Source organism: Vigna angularis, chromosome 11, assembly GCF_016808095.1.
Source record: "Vigna angularis cultivar LongXiaoDou No.4 chromosome 11, ASM1680809v1, whole genome shotgun sequence".
NCBI classification, from domain to species: Eukaryota; Viridiplantae; Streptophyta; class Magnoliopsida; order Fabales; family Fabaceae; genus Vigna; species Vigna angularis.
Genome location: NC_068980.1, coordinates 10,578,697 through 10,595,142, shown reverse-complemented (window position 1 = coordinate 10,595,142; position 16,446 = coordinate 10,578,697). Strand labels below are relative to the sequence as shown.

At 35.3% G+C, this 16,446-nt stretch overlaps 2 protein-coding genes across 2 annotated transcripts; one reads left to right on the top strand and one right to left on the bottom strand.

Annotated features, from left to right (window-relative positions):
- Window positions 1-18: 18 nt before the first annotated feature.
- On the top strand, window positions 19-1,334 carry LOC108333984 (uncharacterized). The gene has a single exon (XM_017569525.2). The coding sequence runs from the start codon at window positions 157-159 to the stop codon at window positions 1,171-1,173; it is 1,017 nt and encodes a 338-aa protein (XP_017425014.1). The 5' UTR covers window positions 19-156; the 3' UTR covers window positions 1,174-1,334.
- A 182-nt stretch (window positions 1,335-1,516) lies between these two features.
- LOC108333982 (probable galacturonosyltransferase 12) lies at window positions 1,517-4,737 on the bottom strand. The gene is made up of 6 exons (XM_017569524.2): window positions 4,394-4,737; window positions 3,626-3,681; window positions 3,360-3,515; window positions 2,664-3,254; window positions 2,243-2,545; window positions 1,517-2,124 (listed from the first exon to the last, which is right to left on the bottom strand). The coding sequence occupies exons 1-6, from the start codon at window positions 4,602-4,604 to the stop codon at window positions 1,840-1,842; spliced, it is 1,602 nt and encodes a 533-aa protein (XP_017425013.1). The 5' UTR covers window positions 4,605-4,737; the 3' UTR covers window positions 1,517-1,839.
- Between the last annotated feature and the right edge of the window lie 11,709 nt (window positions 4,738-16,446).

Here is a 16,446-nt window from a genome sequence, read left to right as displayed (position 1 = left end):
TGTACGTTATATCTGTTATCCTCTACCCCATGTTGTACTATTGTGTGGTTGGGAACAACCGGTGCATGCTATTATCTTATCCGGATAGAGTTTTGTAGATTGAAACAACCCTTTCATATCAGAAGTCTAACATCTTACCATTCTGTAAAACCTTAAATGGCATCCTCCTATCTCCACACAACTCATTTCCAATCTATCCAAATTTCCAAGCCATCATCATGTCCGCCTCCACACTCCAATACTCAAATCACATCAATTTCATTTCCTGCTCAATTTCTGTACAACCACTGCCACAACTCCTGCATCAACCCAAGATCCTTTGTTTCCCTCAAAGCTACATCCACTTCCATCCATTCCTCTCTCTCCTCCCCTAAACCGCCTATCTCAAAGGAGGAGGCCATACTTCAGGCCAAAACATCCCTTTCAACAACCTTAGAGAAACCCCTCAACAATCCCAAACTGATAGGCAAGTTCAAGAAACTAAGGCAACCCAAGCTCCGGGTTGAAATTCCAGTCATTGATGACTCACCGGATTCACTGTCCCAACTTGCCCTTGATTTTTTTGGTGACTTACTTATCAAAAGAAAAGGTTCTCCCACTAAGATCTTAATCCTATGGCCTGATGCCAGCTTTAAGGAATCTGCCACTGTTGCCTTTCAGTCTCATTCAACTATTGAACACATTGACATTCCTTCGGTGGCCAAAACAGACCCCAGAATCTTGAATTCTGCAGAAGTCGCAATATTTTTGGCGCCCGATAGCTCCCAATTGGCTTTGATAAAAAGAATTAGTGAAGCCTTTTATCCAAAGCCAGTGGTTTTTTTTAACCCAAAATGGGCATTTGAGGAAGAGAGCAAATTTGGTGATCTGAGTGGCTTTGTTGGTTCTTTTGAAGTGGTTTATTCTTTTATGGGGTTGGAAGTGAGAGGGATCTTGAGCAAAAGAAAAGGGGTGATTTTTAAGTGTGCCAGAGATGGGGTTCTGAGTGGAGAGAGATGGAATGTTTTTGTAGAAGAAGGAGAAGAATTGAAAGTGGTTTCCTCATTCAAGTCCAGACCAAATATTGGTGAAGTTGAAAATGTATTGTACAATCTGATGGCTATCAATTCGCCCATTACAAAGTCTGCAAAGTTCATCAAGGGATTGGTATCAAATGTGACAGGGAGAAAGTAACTGGATCAGAAGCGTTGGTTTTCAAGATCTCTACTCACATGAATTTGAAGAACATATCAGCAAACATGTTTCAGTGATTGGAAGTGCACTAGTATGACCATTGTATGAAGTAAACATATTGTAGCACAAACCGATTTTGAAGGAGAATTCATATTATTTACGAGGACTATGCCTGAAGTTATTGATAATGTGCGTGAAAGATACCACTGCCTGAACATGAATTGCATGCAAGAAGCTCTGCGTTAGCTTGTATTATATGTGGATTTAAATGAAATAGGATAAAATGGTCCTTTGATCTATCGTTTGCCCTGAACTTTATAAATGTCATCTTACAAAAGCGTACTCTTGAAAACCTTGAGCTCGAAGGTTTGTTTTCTCATAAAAAGCAAAAGAATAACAGTGTTGTTTTAATACATGTATATGATCTACAAATACTCATACTTACAATATGGATTGAAGAGAAAAGAATCCGAGAATTTCAATTGAAGACAGAGTTAAAAAATAAATTTTCAAAGCAAGAAAGGAGCATCGTGGTCATCATTTTTTGTCTCTTTCATGTCGTGGAAGGCCTGATGCTTGAAAGAACTCTCTCGTTTTCCTTTTCCCCCGGATGCAAATTCCATTTCTTATACTCATCAACGAGTTCACGTTTTCTTAAGATATTAGCTATGATGCCCTAATGTGACAACTTTTGATGAACTTATCTGAGAAGTCAACATACTTTGTCCACAATTTCCTCAGTTGTGGAAAAGCTATTTCTAGCCATGGCTTTGCCCTGCCATTGTAATGGACGACACCAGCACTCTCAGCATCAACAAAACTTGTATTTTCCTGATATCCCAATCCCAGCATATGCCAGAAAGGATCAATAACGTGGACATAGCCATGAAAGGCTATCAATCCAGGAGGTAATGTTCCTAGCTGCCACAAACTCAGGTCTGATTTGATATTCTACATGAAGCAAAAACAGAAATATCAGTATCACTCTTATGGAAAGTCAATTTTAATGACACATTTAACATATCCTAATTTGAGTTTTTTCTGTTTCATTATATATATATATATATACCTGCTCAACCCAGTAATGGTAAATATTGCTTATATTAGTCTTCCGCCAAGCCTCCAAATCGAAAACGTTCATGCCATAGGCCCAGGCACATTCATTGGGATTAAAATTTTTGGATATTAGAGGGTGGGAGAAGTTCAAATAGCTTTTCAACTTCTTTGACATCACAAACTTGTCTTCTCCAGTACATGTTTCTACAGCTCCATTCACTTTTCCATTCATTTCAATGTCCCAAAGAGGTGAAAGGTCAGTTTGTACCACGATGTCATCATCGAGGAAGACAACCTTGTTAAGACTTGGAAACAACTGTTGAGAAAAAAACATTGTGGTAAGTAAGCATCACAGTCACCAAAGACTTACCTGATTATGATGAGCTAATGTATAAAATCTTTACTTGGTGTGCTATTCTTCTTTTTTTTTTTACCTCTGGGAGATGTATCCGGATGTGGTTCATCACTGAATTATACTTGGGACTAAGTGCTTGCAGTTTTGCTGCAATAACTTTTGGCTTCTCGGTTGTATTTGCAACTATAGCTGATGAACCCCCTCTAAACTGTGACCTCACCTTTTGATCCTTCTCCATAGCCTCCAGAACAGGCACCTTTCCCTTTGTAAACCAATCAAAATGGTGCAATGCCTTCACCTCAATTATAGCAGGTGACAAAGAATGCAATGAGAACCAAGCCTGCATGGGGTAATAAGTCTTCCTGTCTGTAATTATGTGCAGAACAACCTTCTGAGGTCTCAAAAAATTGCGAACAAGCGATGTTGCAACCACTGATGCAGCCAGTACATTGTCTGAGGCAAGGACAAAATGGAAGTAGGAATTGTCAACCAGGGCAGGGACTAGTTCTGCAGAGGGTAGTTGAAGGCGTGCTGCGGCATTGTTGGTGTGTTCATTGGCTAAACTCAAGGAAAGGCAGTGAAGTTGTTTTGGTATACTGCTTGATGCTACATGTCGATACAGATATTCTTGGATCTTCGCCATTCTGGTCCTTTCTTCCATAAGGGTCACCTAGAAATGTTCAGATTTGTGGTTAATGGAGAGTTCAACTTAGAAAACTCTAATAAATGCATGTGATGAACTTTCTTCCTTTTTAAGAGAATTGGAGAATGGTACCATTTCTCGAAGTTTAACAGCAAATGTCTTGGCATCATGTCCACCTTTCTTCATTTCAGTCATGAACTCTTCCAAGGTTTGTGGAATATCAAACCTACCCTGAAGTTCATGTTTGCCAAGAGGTTCATCTAATGTCTGGTATATCACTTCTGGGACCTATCAAAAGCCATGTAATTATTCTCAGTCACCAATGGAAATTAACGTCTGTAAAAAGTAAAATGCATTAAGAAGGTGATGAATATAACTAGAAGAGTTCAGGAGATTACAGTTGATGCAGACTGTCTCCCCAAAATCCTTGGTCCTAGTTTTTTTCCTAGGCAACCTACAAATATGATTTGAAAGTAAATCAAAATGTCAAATATAATGATATGATAAACATATTTTCTGAACTCGTAATTTCTAGCCGTAAAATTCATGTACATGGTTGAAAAAATCAGGTTTTCTTCTCTTTTAATAGAAAAAGAAAGTCACGAATCTATATGGTTTCCTAATTCTGAAGATCATCCTTTTTCATTGTGTCTTGAAGATATCAGGAAGCTATTAAGTGTGCACGTGAACTGGTACTGTAATCTACCTTATCTACACTTTAAAATGGAAATCTAAAATGGAGGGTCAGATTTACCCCGACAACAACTGTTAACAAATTCTATCCGCCAATACAATACAAGATAGATAAGGACCAAATCTCACAAAAGGGGTGATATAAAGAAACTCAAATAGTACTAGACTTACTTAATAGTCTAATGCATCTCTTATCAGAGATACAGTTTCCACATGGATCTGTAGTAGGCTGGGTAAGATAATACATAGACAGATAAATATTTCTGATGTGGACACCAATAAAGATTTAAAATTATTATATTTCAAAGCTTTGAAAAACAATAACATGCTTTGATGTGTGTGAAACTCATGCCCTATCCACCCTTGGAAGTGCACCTGGTTGTGTCTTTCTGTCCATGCCTGCATGTGTTTGTTTATCTTTGTGATCTTATATGAGTGCATGTGACAGAGAGAAGGAGGAGCTGATAGTGTACCTATGGTAGAGCATTTGTTTTCTCCATCAATGCCATCCACTGCTGTTAAGACAAACACAAACCGAAGAAGAAAAGTGAAGAACAAGAGAAAGTAGAAGAGCATCCGATAAGAGACACGCCTTGATGCAACCTTCACTTTGATAAACTCCTTGAACCCTTTGCTTGGAAACACAGTGACATGCCTCAAACTTGGAGATATGTGCAGCTGCATATTGTCCTAATACAGAAGAAGAAAATACCAACAACAACAGAATGAGGCAAGGCAACACCAAAGGGGGCCTTGAGTTCCTCCTATTGAGCTACTATATTCCTTATTTCATTTGACAATTCAACAGCAGAGGAAAACTGGAAGAAGGCTTGTGAGGTTATGGTGTAAAAGGAAAGGCTTTGGTAGTGCTTAAGGTTGCTATCCTCCACCTAACCTTGCTTAGCATTTGGGCCAGGGATATCAATGGTGTTTGAAGGTAAAATATTTTATCTTTATGAGGTGAGAACTGAGGTGGTTGTTAAGGAGAAAGAGACATGGGACTAATAAGGAGGTGTTGTTTGGTTCAAGTTTTGGGTACTGGCTTGGTTTTGAAGGAGGGAAGTTTGAGGAAGAAAAGAAAATTGAATTTGAACAATGTGTTTGTTTGTTTGTTTGGTGTATAGTTTATGTTTTGGCTTTGCCTCCACATGAAGCTTTTTAATTAGTGTATAGAGTTTGGAGTTTGGACTGTGACAGAAAAAAAAGGACTTGTATATAGAAAATGACTAATTCTCTCTCTCTCTGAGAGGTGGGGTTGGTTGTTTGAGTGAAAATTCAGTAAACCTTATTTATATTTCTCTTGGAAGCATGTGGAAATTCATGGTAGTTCAAACCCTTGTTATGCTTTTGTTAGAAAAGGGGTTATTGGCAATTGAAAAAACCTCCTTTTGACCTGATTCAATGTTGTTGATTTGTCTGTAATAAATGGTGTACGGAGAATAATTTGGAATTTGCATTTGGTGCAAGAAATTGTTGTATCAGAACTATGATAACATAAACTCAATACCTTGTGCTGTTGGGTTCAAATAGTGTCAAATTGTCTCATCATTTTCAAGTTGATTATCAGCAATTCTATCTGCAGAACACGACAGAAATGATTCATGGTCCTAAGTAATACACACAAAATCTTTCATTTCTTTTCACAAAAGAACAACAACTACTGAAAAACCTAAGTGAATCTTAATTTGCATCCAAACATGCGATAGAACAACTACAATAGAAAGATAAGAGAAGGTACCAATGCATAAAAACTAAGGAAATGGTATTGTGTGATTTTAATACTTCATTTCGACTAATGTTTTTCGAAGGATAATATTATGCAATTTAGGATAAATTTCGTTATAGTTTCCAATTTTTTTTTTAAAATGTATTTTAGTTTTTTTTTAATTATGAAAACACCATTGCAATATGTTGGAAAATGTTTACAAATAAAAAAAAACAAATGAAATATTTTTAAATTAAAAAATTATTTTAAAAAAATTCATTACAAAGTTTTAAAAGTCTCTAATTTTTTTTATGTATTTACTTTTTCTTTATCTCTTGAATCACATTACATACTTTACTAATTATTTTCTTTCTTTCTTTCTTATATATACATATATAATTTTTTAGAGAAAAGAGAAAAAACACTTACAAATTAACTTTATATAATTGTAATCATATTGAATTTTAAAATTTAAAAAGTTAATACCCACATAAAAAATAACAATGTAATGGTTTTAAGATTACTATAATCAAGATGGTTTCTAGCCCAATTAGAATAATTTCTTTCTAAATAAACTTGTAAGCTTTGTAAACAAAGAACATAAACCTACTACTCAATTTTCTTGATATGTTTAAGTCATAAAATCGGTTGCAGGAGAATCTGAAAAATATATTATTCTCTTCTTACGAACTTTTTATTCATAAAATTTTATAATATTTTTTCACATAAAGTCCATGCAATCACACAATGCATGAAATCAAAGCGATTTTTTTTTCTTGTTTGCCAAATATTTACGTAAGACTAAATTAAAAATGAATTAAATGATCAAACATTATAAAATAAAACTTTCTTGGATTCTATTTTAAAAAATATAAATCTTGAGTTAACTGAGCATAAGAGATTACAACACTATCTTTAGCTTAAATCTTAAAATTAATTTATTTATTTTTCTTATTTATTGTTAAACTCTTTCGTTTACAGTGGTTTTTAATTCTTACTTGAATTTATAATATCATATGTAGAAATCTATTATCTATTATTATATATATTTAAAAAGAAAATTAATTTGGTTAGATGGATTTAGGTAGTGAAACTAATATGATTGGCCCTTATGGAAAGTGTTCGGTTTTTGAAGTGAAGAAAGGGAAGCCCATTAAGCTAAGCTTTCAGATCAAAACTCCTTTCTTCTCTAATCCCATTAATCACCAAATTATGAGTGTCAAATAATTAAAAATAAAAAATAAGAGAGACAAACATTTAAGATTTTAAAACTATAGAACATATCATTTTTATACAACAATTATTTATTACAAAATTTTAATAAAACAAATAATATTCTTCTACATATATTTTGAGTTGATCTTATAATTTGATCTGCATTTTCATTTATCATTAATGCTCATTGCATATAATTTATGGAAAATTTGGTTTACATTACCAAAAAAAAAATCATCTCAATACTTTTTCATTTTTATTTTCCTTTTAATATTTTACAAATTGGTGTATGAACTTGTGTATTTCACAAGATGGAATTTATTTTTATACAATTAAAGTTCATAATAAATAAATAAATAGATTTTTAACGTACATAAAATACAGTATAATTAGAAATTATAGTAAATAAACCTTTTTAATGTATAATAAACTATAATTCTAAAAATCAGATGAATAATAAAAAGGAATTTGCTTTAAAAATGAGAAATAGTAGAAAAGGTACTCCGATATATAGTATAGTTAGGAGATGTGAAAGATAAACGACACGTGCAACAACTAACCTTATATTATTGTACATGAAATTAAGGGCTGATATATCTCCCCATCAAAGTTGATGTGCTAACTCACAAATGACAATAACTCAATATTATGTAAGTATTGACTTTGATAATAATAATTAAAAAAATACATGAAAAAAAAAACACTTTATACTCCTGAAAATTAGAATACTATGATTAATATTTATGTCAACATTAAAAAAATGTAGCATTGAACAATTGTTGTGTGAAATTTAGTTACACAGACCTATTAATTACGTAAATCATACTTGATAATCTAACTATTGGATAAAAAAAGTGATTGAATCTTAGTTGTCACCACAAGAGAAAAAAAAAAAAAATATATATATATATATATATATATATATATATATATATATATATATATATATATATATATATATATATATATATTTACAAATAAAATTTTGATATTCAAAAATATTTATTGAAAATGGGGATGAAGAAAATGATGATGAGTAATATAAAAGACAATTAAAATGTTTTTGTAGTTGTTTTTGTGTGAAAAATAGAGTAACGTAAGAAGATGATGGTGTTGGATTGTAAGATTGAATAGATATATGTATGCATTCTCTTGAACCTTTGAAGACAGTTTTTGTTGACAGTTGCAGCAGCCAAAGCTGACCAATTTATGGTAATTTTACACTCCAAAACAAAGAACCTTCTAACTTTGTTGACCATGTCAACCACACTTTGGTTATGGTTTCAAATACTTTGTTCACATGTCTCCTTCATACTAACGAACCCTTACATTAATTTTATTTTTCTCAACCAGCGTAAACATCTAACAACACTTTTTTACCGATAACATAAATGCCCATCTTCTACAAATTTCTTTTTTTTTTCTTTTTTAACCCATAATATATAATTAATGGGCCAAAATACCCTTTTAAAATCTTTTCACATGTTAAGAAAAATAGTTTCTCAAATGCATTAAGAAAACTTCAGGATAACACATTTAGGATAACAAGATTTTCGTATTTAGCAAACTCTTTAGAAAGTGTTTATAAAGGTTTAGACATCGGAGGAATAATGTAAATTGGTATATGATTTAAGTTTGGTAAATTAGAAGTTGAGAAAAATAATCAGTTTTGGTAAAATTGGGTATTGTTCATAATGCTGCAGCTATTCTACATAATTATGCAGAACGCTGATAGCGTTGTTGACCGCTCGATCATGCGTTGTTGGCCGCTCGGCCATGTTCAAGTACTCGGTCTTTAGCTGGATGCGGTCTCTAGTCTTTCTAGTTCATGACCATTCGGTCTTAGGTGGTTGGTCTCTTGGTAGTGCTAGGTTTCGTAATAACGTTCGGTCTGTTATAGGTCTTAACTATTAATGACCGTTCGGTCATGTACTGTCTAGATAGTGCTCGGCCATTTACCAGCACTCGGTTTCAGAAGCACTCGGTCTTATACTAGCATTTATGCTAGTGTGTGCGCTTGGTCTTGTACTAGTGATCGTTCTTGATAGCGCTCGGTCTCGTACTAGCGCTCGTTCTTAGTAGTGCTCGGTCTTGTACGGATACTCGGTTTGTATTGGTGTTCGGTCTTAGCTTGTATTCGGCTCATGTTTGAGCCTCACTCTTTAAATGACCGTTCGGTCATATTTACATGTTAGGGGTGTTTTTTCGTTCGGTTGTGTTAAAGAGTATTGGTGATTTTACTGTTCGGTTTGACCTTACTATAAAGTATTCGGTCTCTCTTAGTGGTCGGTCCTTAATAGTGTTCGGCCACTTCTTCAGTCTTATCTGTTATGGACCATTCGATCCTGTCCATTGGGAAGTGAGAAACCGTTCGGTCTCCACCATTTACAGTGCGTCCGGTCTTGTTCATAAGATTGGTTGATCTTTTCGTTCGTTTGTACTAGGAGTTTGTGTTGGTGACGTTCGGTTTTCTACTATGAATGAATATTTGGTCTTTAAATGCTATTATCACTGTTGACTTTGATGGGTTGAGATAGTTGTATTGATCTACTGAGTATGGGAAATTGTATTGATATTTCAAACAAGGCATATGTTTCAAGTAATGTGGAAGAGAATTCCAAGGAGGAATGTCTCAGTAACAAGTGTATTGAAGTGGTAAAGGTCTCAAGTGAAAAGTGTATCAAAATGGTGTTATAGTATGAATATGGATAATGAAATTCACGGAGTTCATCCTGATATTCTGATGATTACCAATTCTCAAGTAGAGATGGGTAAGGCATTGTGTGAGAATGGCAGGAGGTCCTAGCCCATAGGATCTTGGATGAGTTATAACAGACTAATCTCGGGTGGCAGCTGATGGTTTTCCAGTTACTACACCACCTAAGTGCATGAACGGCCTCAAGCTAGATATTCATACAATCTGGATGGTCAAGTCAGGTGTACGATTTATGCATGAAGTATAGTTTTCATTTGTTTATGCATATATGTATTTGTTTTGGTATGTTGGATTTTTCGGTTATGCATTGGTTGTACTTGTAAGAAATGTATGTATATGATGGAGGAAGATCTAAGTCTCAAGGATCTTCAATGTTTTGAGTTTGAGATTGTGTCTGACGTTGATATGTGAGAAGAGGTGGAGGAACAATGTCATTTGCATTTTGTGTTAGCAAAAATCAAAGATGAAGTTTTGATGATGAACAGATTTGCACAAGTCAAGATCCATAAAGACAAATTGAAGATCTCTATATTTGATAAAGCTTTTATAATAATCAAAGTTCATGTAATAATGCTCAAATATGTATTAGGGTTGATTCTTGTATTTCATATTTGATTTATTTACTGTTGGGAATCATCCACAAGCTGTTTTAATCGATTAAATCCAACTGTAATCGATTAAAACGAGGCTGGCACTGAAAACCCAATTGCCCCTGTAATAATCGATTAAAGACAATAATAATCGATTAGTTAATTGATTATTTCTAAGAATAATCGATTAACACTAGCCGTTGGGGGTTTCAGATTTGAAAAACTAGCCGTTGGGGGTTTCAGATTTGAAAAACTAGCCGTTGGGGGTTTCAGATTTGAAAAACTAGCCGTTGTATTCATTTTAATCGATTAATACTTGTGTTAATCGATTATATGCGTTAGATGGCCCGTTTTCGAAGAATGGAAGAGTATTGGGCTGAGTCTATAAAATGGCTCACTCTTTATCTCAAAAATAACTCTTCCCTTGTGCTCTAGTACTCAGAAATCATTGAGACTTGTGTGCTCTTATTCGGCTTGTGAAACTCTTGTCTGTGGAGCTGGTGAAGTGCTGCTACGGTGACAGAGGAAATAGCCGGTTCATCCTTGGTGTGTCTAAGGAGGTGTTCGGAAGAGAATCATCCTTCGTGAAGTATTCGGAGGAGGTGTTCATCCTTTGTGAAGACTCAAAGGAGGTGTAGGTTCATCTCTTGTGGTATCAAGAGAGGTGGAACTTTTACAAATTGTGTTTCTTTGTGATTGTAATTTGTAATTGTTTTGTGTTAGTAAAAAAAAGGTTTATCTTGTTTGAGATAAGCGACTGGACATAGGATTGGTAAGATCCGAACCAGGATAAAATCATCTGTGCAAATTTCCCTCAACCTTACTCTCTTTATTTGTCTTTATTATTTGCTTGGTAAGTTTAATTGAGTAGAAATTAAAAGGCACACGTTCGTATTAAAAACCCTCTTGGTTTGTTATTCCACGCTAACAATTCCGCTGCAGCCGATTCTATGATTTTGAGTTTGAGGTAAAGAAGCAGAAGTAACCAATGGATCGTATGATGGTAAAGGAAACATTTGTTGAACATATGAACCATCCTCCATGGAGGACAAGAAAAAAGGTGTATCCTCAAAGAATGTGACATCAACATACATATAATACTTCTTGGTTGAGCGACAATAACATTTATACCCTTTCTGAAGGCGAGAGTATCCTAAAGACATACTTAATAGCTTTTGCAGAGAGTTTATCAAGACCTGGAGAAATATTATGAACAAAGCAATTAGCTTACCCTTATTTTTCTGTCATGTCATGTTGTCTGTTTGGTCGTCTACGTCCTTGCAATGATCACCCGATGGGTGTGAGCAGAGTGCGGAGAGGTTTCTCTGGAGCAGGTGCTGAGCGAGGAGTCTTCAATCCCTTAGGATAAGACCGTTCGGTTGATACATCTCTTGTATGACCGATCGGTCGGTTCTTATGATTTGTATTCAGATTAGGATTTTAGTAAGTTTTAAAATTATGGTTATTTCATAACAACTGTAAGTTAATTTTATTTTATGTTCCATTTTTTTTGTAAATGTAAGAACTCTTAAATATAGTTTACAGCTATATTTTTGGGATGTTACATTAATGGTATCAGAGAAGTTCGTTCTTAAAACGACCTGTGAGTTGTGGATTTGTCGTGTCTTTCTTGTGGAAAGTTGACTCTAAATGGTATATTCTACCATTTCCTCCAAGTCTAGATAGTAAAATTGTATATCTAACTTGAAGTTTTGAGAGCAGAAAAGGTCTTGATAGAAGTAATGAGGGTGCACACTCATGACTTATACCATAGATGATTTTCCTTTCTTAATTCTGAAGGTTTAGGGTAAGAAAGAGTTAGGGTTCCAGTATTGTTTCCTATATTCATTTCTGTCTTGTTCTTGCCTTTGTGGTAGTGTATTGTGCTCTATAGTGGTAAAGGAATGCATATTCAAGGACAACTTGACATGTATACCTTCATTGGAATTGGTTTAAGCCTTTGAGACAATTACTTTCCTCGAAGATAAGGAATTAGAAGATTAGAGTTTAAGTTTCACGAGATGGGTGGAGATGTTGTTAATCTGGAAGTTATGTTTTTGGGTGAAGAAGTTTTCAAGAACAGAGTTAGAAGATCAGATATTGTACGATTCACAAGAAGAGTTGAGTTAAAAGGTTAGAATAAAATGAGCTTTGGATAAGCATGGGGGTAATAATAAGATTTGGAAAGTATTTGAAAAAGAGAAGAAAGGTAGGAGGGAAGCGATGAGGACGAATGGTAGCCGAACGGTGGAAGGCGTGGAGAGGTCCAGTCGAACGGTGGAGAGTGGTGAAGAGCTAGATCCGAACGGTAAGACGTAGGGGGAAACAAGTCGAACGGTGGAAAGCAGCGTAGGACCTGAGCCAAACGGTTTAAGAAGCTACATCCTAACTGTTACAGCTGTTAGGATGGGCGGGAACTAATTACAGTAAAGGGATCTATATTTAAGGAGAATTTGTAGAAGGCAGAATTTCCAAGATGAAAGGATATGAAGTCTTTGAAGAAGAATGAAGTATTGTAAGAGTCTTAAGTTATGTGAATAGTTGGAAGAACATGGTCAAGTCTTCTCAGCAAGTGGATGTCGAGAATGATATTTCAAGATTAGTAGTTTGAATAGAAGAAAGGTTTGACCATTGGTTGAGATGAAAGATTTCAAGTGTTGCAGGAAGGAGTTTATCGGGATGTCAGTTGGTGGAAAGTGTAAGGTGAGAGAATTAAGAGCACAGTGAACGAGGAATGGAGAAGAAAGGTCTTTGAACAGATGACAAACGGTGGTTACAGTGTAAGTTGCTAAAGAAGGTATCAAGAATGATCATAGAATCCGGGTTGATTGAGAGGTTCAAAGTTATGAAGAGGCATGTTGGGGGTACCATCGGTTTTCTTCGGGGATGATTTTATGGTGATGTTCAGTGATCGGCTGAGTTTAATCAAAAGAGAAGTAGATGTTGGATGTTGAGTTATAGAAAGCAGTAAGTTGGTAAGTTCAGATAAAGTCAGAAAGTTGATGTTACGGGTTAAAGGTATTTTAAGGTTCATAGGATTAAAGGTAGGGTTTGTAGTTGTGATGGTTCTAAGTTGAGGTAGGTGATTCTGGAAGAAGGTTGTAAGCCATGTTGGTATTGATTAATACATAAAGAATTCTAAGTGATGTGGAGTGGGTGAAATCGATATATGAGCTTAGGTTTTAGGTTCATAGGAAGTGATTTCTTGATAAGGAAGGAAAGCGAGGGGGAATACATCAAGTGTAGTGAGTGAAAGATGGTAGCACGTATTCTGGGAACCCAGGATGTCTGATAAATGCAAGTGAATGGGAGATGATGTTGTTCTTTCTTGGGTTTGAGGTGTGATCACAAGAGAAGGTTTGATTGTTTCGAATCGTTTTTGGGTGGTTATGGTCTTCAAGAGAAGTGTCGTGTTTTGAAAAGGAGAACCAATGGTTATGCATTAGAAGTGGATCAAGTTATAAATGGGAAGACGAAGGGTTGTAGAAGTCAGAAGAATTTAGCAAGGATAGGTGGAGAAGAGAAAATAGTTCGTTATGGTGTAAGGGTTTAGGTTGGTGTTCTGCAACAAGTATGAGATTTATATACCTTGGATAAGTGGAGCTCACTTTGGAATGGTGTCTAAAGCAGAACCGATGTTAGTAAAAATTTGGATGGTTCTTGTTGAAGTGGTGTAGTACAAGAGGAAGGTGGAAGTTTGGTTAGAGCAGTAGCGGTTTGGACTCAGTGTAATTATAGGGGAAAGCTACAAGTTTGATGAATATCAGGAGAAGAGTAGAGAGACAATGGAAATAGTTTAGTATGAATTTTGGTAGACTGAATTAGCTTTTGGGAGTACGTTTTCGTAGAATAGAAACAAGGTTGAGGAATTTAAATGACAAGGTTATTGAGAACGAGAAGTTCTAAGGATTTTTGCAAGATCATAGCAGTTTTGAAGGAGGTGCTTGAGAATGATCATTTCGGGTTACAGTTGGTGTGAAGAGAGTATTCGGCAACCAGAGGAGCAAGGAATTATGGAATCAGAGTAGCACAGCGAATGTTAGTGAGCAGGTTCTTATCGGTAAGTGGCATGCGTGAAGCGCTTTCTTAAACTTGAGTCGGTGGTTTGGGAAGATTGAGCTTCTTTAACAAGGCAAGGATATCATGGTCTGTTTTGAGTTGAGTGTATGTGAGGTGATCTTCAAAAGAGTCAGAGAAATTAAAGATAGTCTTCGATTTTAATCTGCAGGGTCAACTTTGAAATGATAAAGTGTTATAGGACGTTGAACAAGGAAAGTAGGTTAAGGTGATGAAGAAGAGAAAATCAGTTTTGGTTTCAAGTTGCAGCGCTAGTCTTGAGGTGAATAAGTATTAATAGTGTTTGGAATAGAAAGAAGGTTCAGGTTGTTGGTCTGATAAGGGCAGCAAATAAGATTTAGTTGAAAAAGTGTGAAGGCTAGTTTTATAAAGGGAATGTGGTGGAGAGAACTCATTAGTATAGTTGAAGTACTATAATTGGTGAGTTTCTCAAAGTGTTTCAGCTATGGTGGTTGGATAAATCCTAGTTTGAGAAATATTTTAAGGTGGATGAGTATTGATCAAGCTAGTGATTTTAAGTATGGGTCAGGTTGGCAAGTCGAAGAACTATAGATGAAGTGCTCAAGTTGGTTTTGTCACGACAACGGTTAAGAGTCCTAGTTTGGTAATAGGATAGCATAGTTGGAAACTATGTTACTCAAGAGTGAAGAATCAGGAAAGTAATGTGAAGTAATCAAAATGGTGGGATTTAAGGTTGATCAAGAATGTTAACAATTGGAAGAAAACTCAGAAGTTGTAATGATCAAGCCAGAGGGATAGTGGGTCTTAGAAGAAGCAAGAGGAAGTAAAAGAGTATCAACCAAGAATTGATTTGAAGTCAGCACTAGTAGAGGTTTTAGAAGAGAATTACAAGAAGTAGCGGAGGTTTGATGAGGAGTGGCTATGTGGCAGACACAAGAAGATTAATTATGTGAAAGAAAGATTTGTATTAACTCAGGTTTAGAGGTCCAGATTTATTTTGAGAGTAAGGGCTAGACCAAATCTCCACTATTGAACACTAGAGCATTTTAACACAGAGACAAGGTTTTTTTTTTCATATCAAGCTAGGTTGTTAGGGAGTAGTATCTTTGTCAAATAGGTAGCTGAAAAAGAAAATGGGATGAGAATAGGTTGTTTCTTCTAGTTAATAAGTGAATTTTCAAGGTCGAAAATTTTTTATGTTGGGGAGAATGTAAAGACCCAGAAAATAGAATAATAGAGTAGATAGAGGTACTAAGATAACTGAACTGAGCTTTTAATTTTGAAATAACCAACCGTATAAATAGGAATTTCTAAACACTCAGTTCATTATCTTAAAACTGTTTATCTCTCTAGAACCACTATTTCCTAATTTTCCTCTCCCTTCTCTCTAGATTTCTTCACCCATAGTTCATCTATTCAGCAATCAGGGAGCACCTGAGTGATCCTGGCATCACAAGCTTCCTAATCCCCCGATCAATTTCGTGTTTAGAGCGGGTAAGTGTTGTTCCTTAAATTCTCATGAATTTTTGGATTTCTGGTACATGCAAGAAAGCGTTGTTGTTTACATGTGTTTAACAGTATTCTATTCCCCTTTCTAACTTCATTTTGGTGTTATGGTTTATCTCCTTTCATAAATTGGTGGTCCATAGATGTTCTTAGAATTTCCTCGAAGAGTAAGCAAATTCCTTAAGGTTGTGGAAGTTGTCCGGTTCGGTTAGAGGTAAGGAAAGCTAGTTAATTTAATTGGTTGATGTGTTGTGGAACTATACTTTTTGTATAATGTTGTTTGGAAGTTTTCTTGGGTATGTAATTGAGTGATTGTGTGAATTGTATAGTTGTATGAGATAATATAACTTGTGACCTTGTTGAACTATTCTGCTTTGAGTTGCTGGTATTGTTCTTGAGTGTGTTTAAGGAAGTGGAGTAACAAAAATGGGGAATTGGGATCCGGTGTGGAATTGGTTGGTGGGGAGAGTCTGAATCAGTTGTTTAGGACTTGTTAATGTCCCTAAGTCACTCAAATTGTGCCATAAACCAGTAGAATTGAATTTGAATCCTTAGGCTGATGATTATGCAGTTTTGGATCATGAATTTGGTAGCAGACTCTTTAGAAAGTGTTTATAAAGGTTTAGACATCCGAGGAATAATGTAAATTGGTATATGATTCAAGTTTTGGAAATTAGAAGTTGAGAAAAATAATCAGTTTTGGTAAAATTAGGTGTTGTTCATAATTCTGCAGCTATTCTGCATAATTATGCAGAA

Excerpts from the sequence above, each read along its gene's own strand:
- LOC108333984 (XM_017569525.2), top strand. The coding sequence starts at position 157 with ATGGCATCCTCCTATCTCCACACAACTCATTTCCAATCTATCCAAATT.
- LOC108333982 (XM_017569524.2), bottom strand. The coding sequence starts at position 4,604 with ATGCAGCTGCACATATCTCCAAGTTTGAGGCATGTCACTGTGTTTCCA. Across the intron at positions 3,255-3,359 it reads CTGTTAAACTTCGAGAAATG|GTGACCCTTATGGAAGAAAG; the intron begins GTACCATTCTCC and ends GAACATTTCTAG. Across the intron at positions 2,125-2,242 it reads ACCATTACTGGGTTGAGCAG|AATATCAAATCAGACCTGAG; the intron begins GTATATATATAT and ends TGCTTCATGTAG.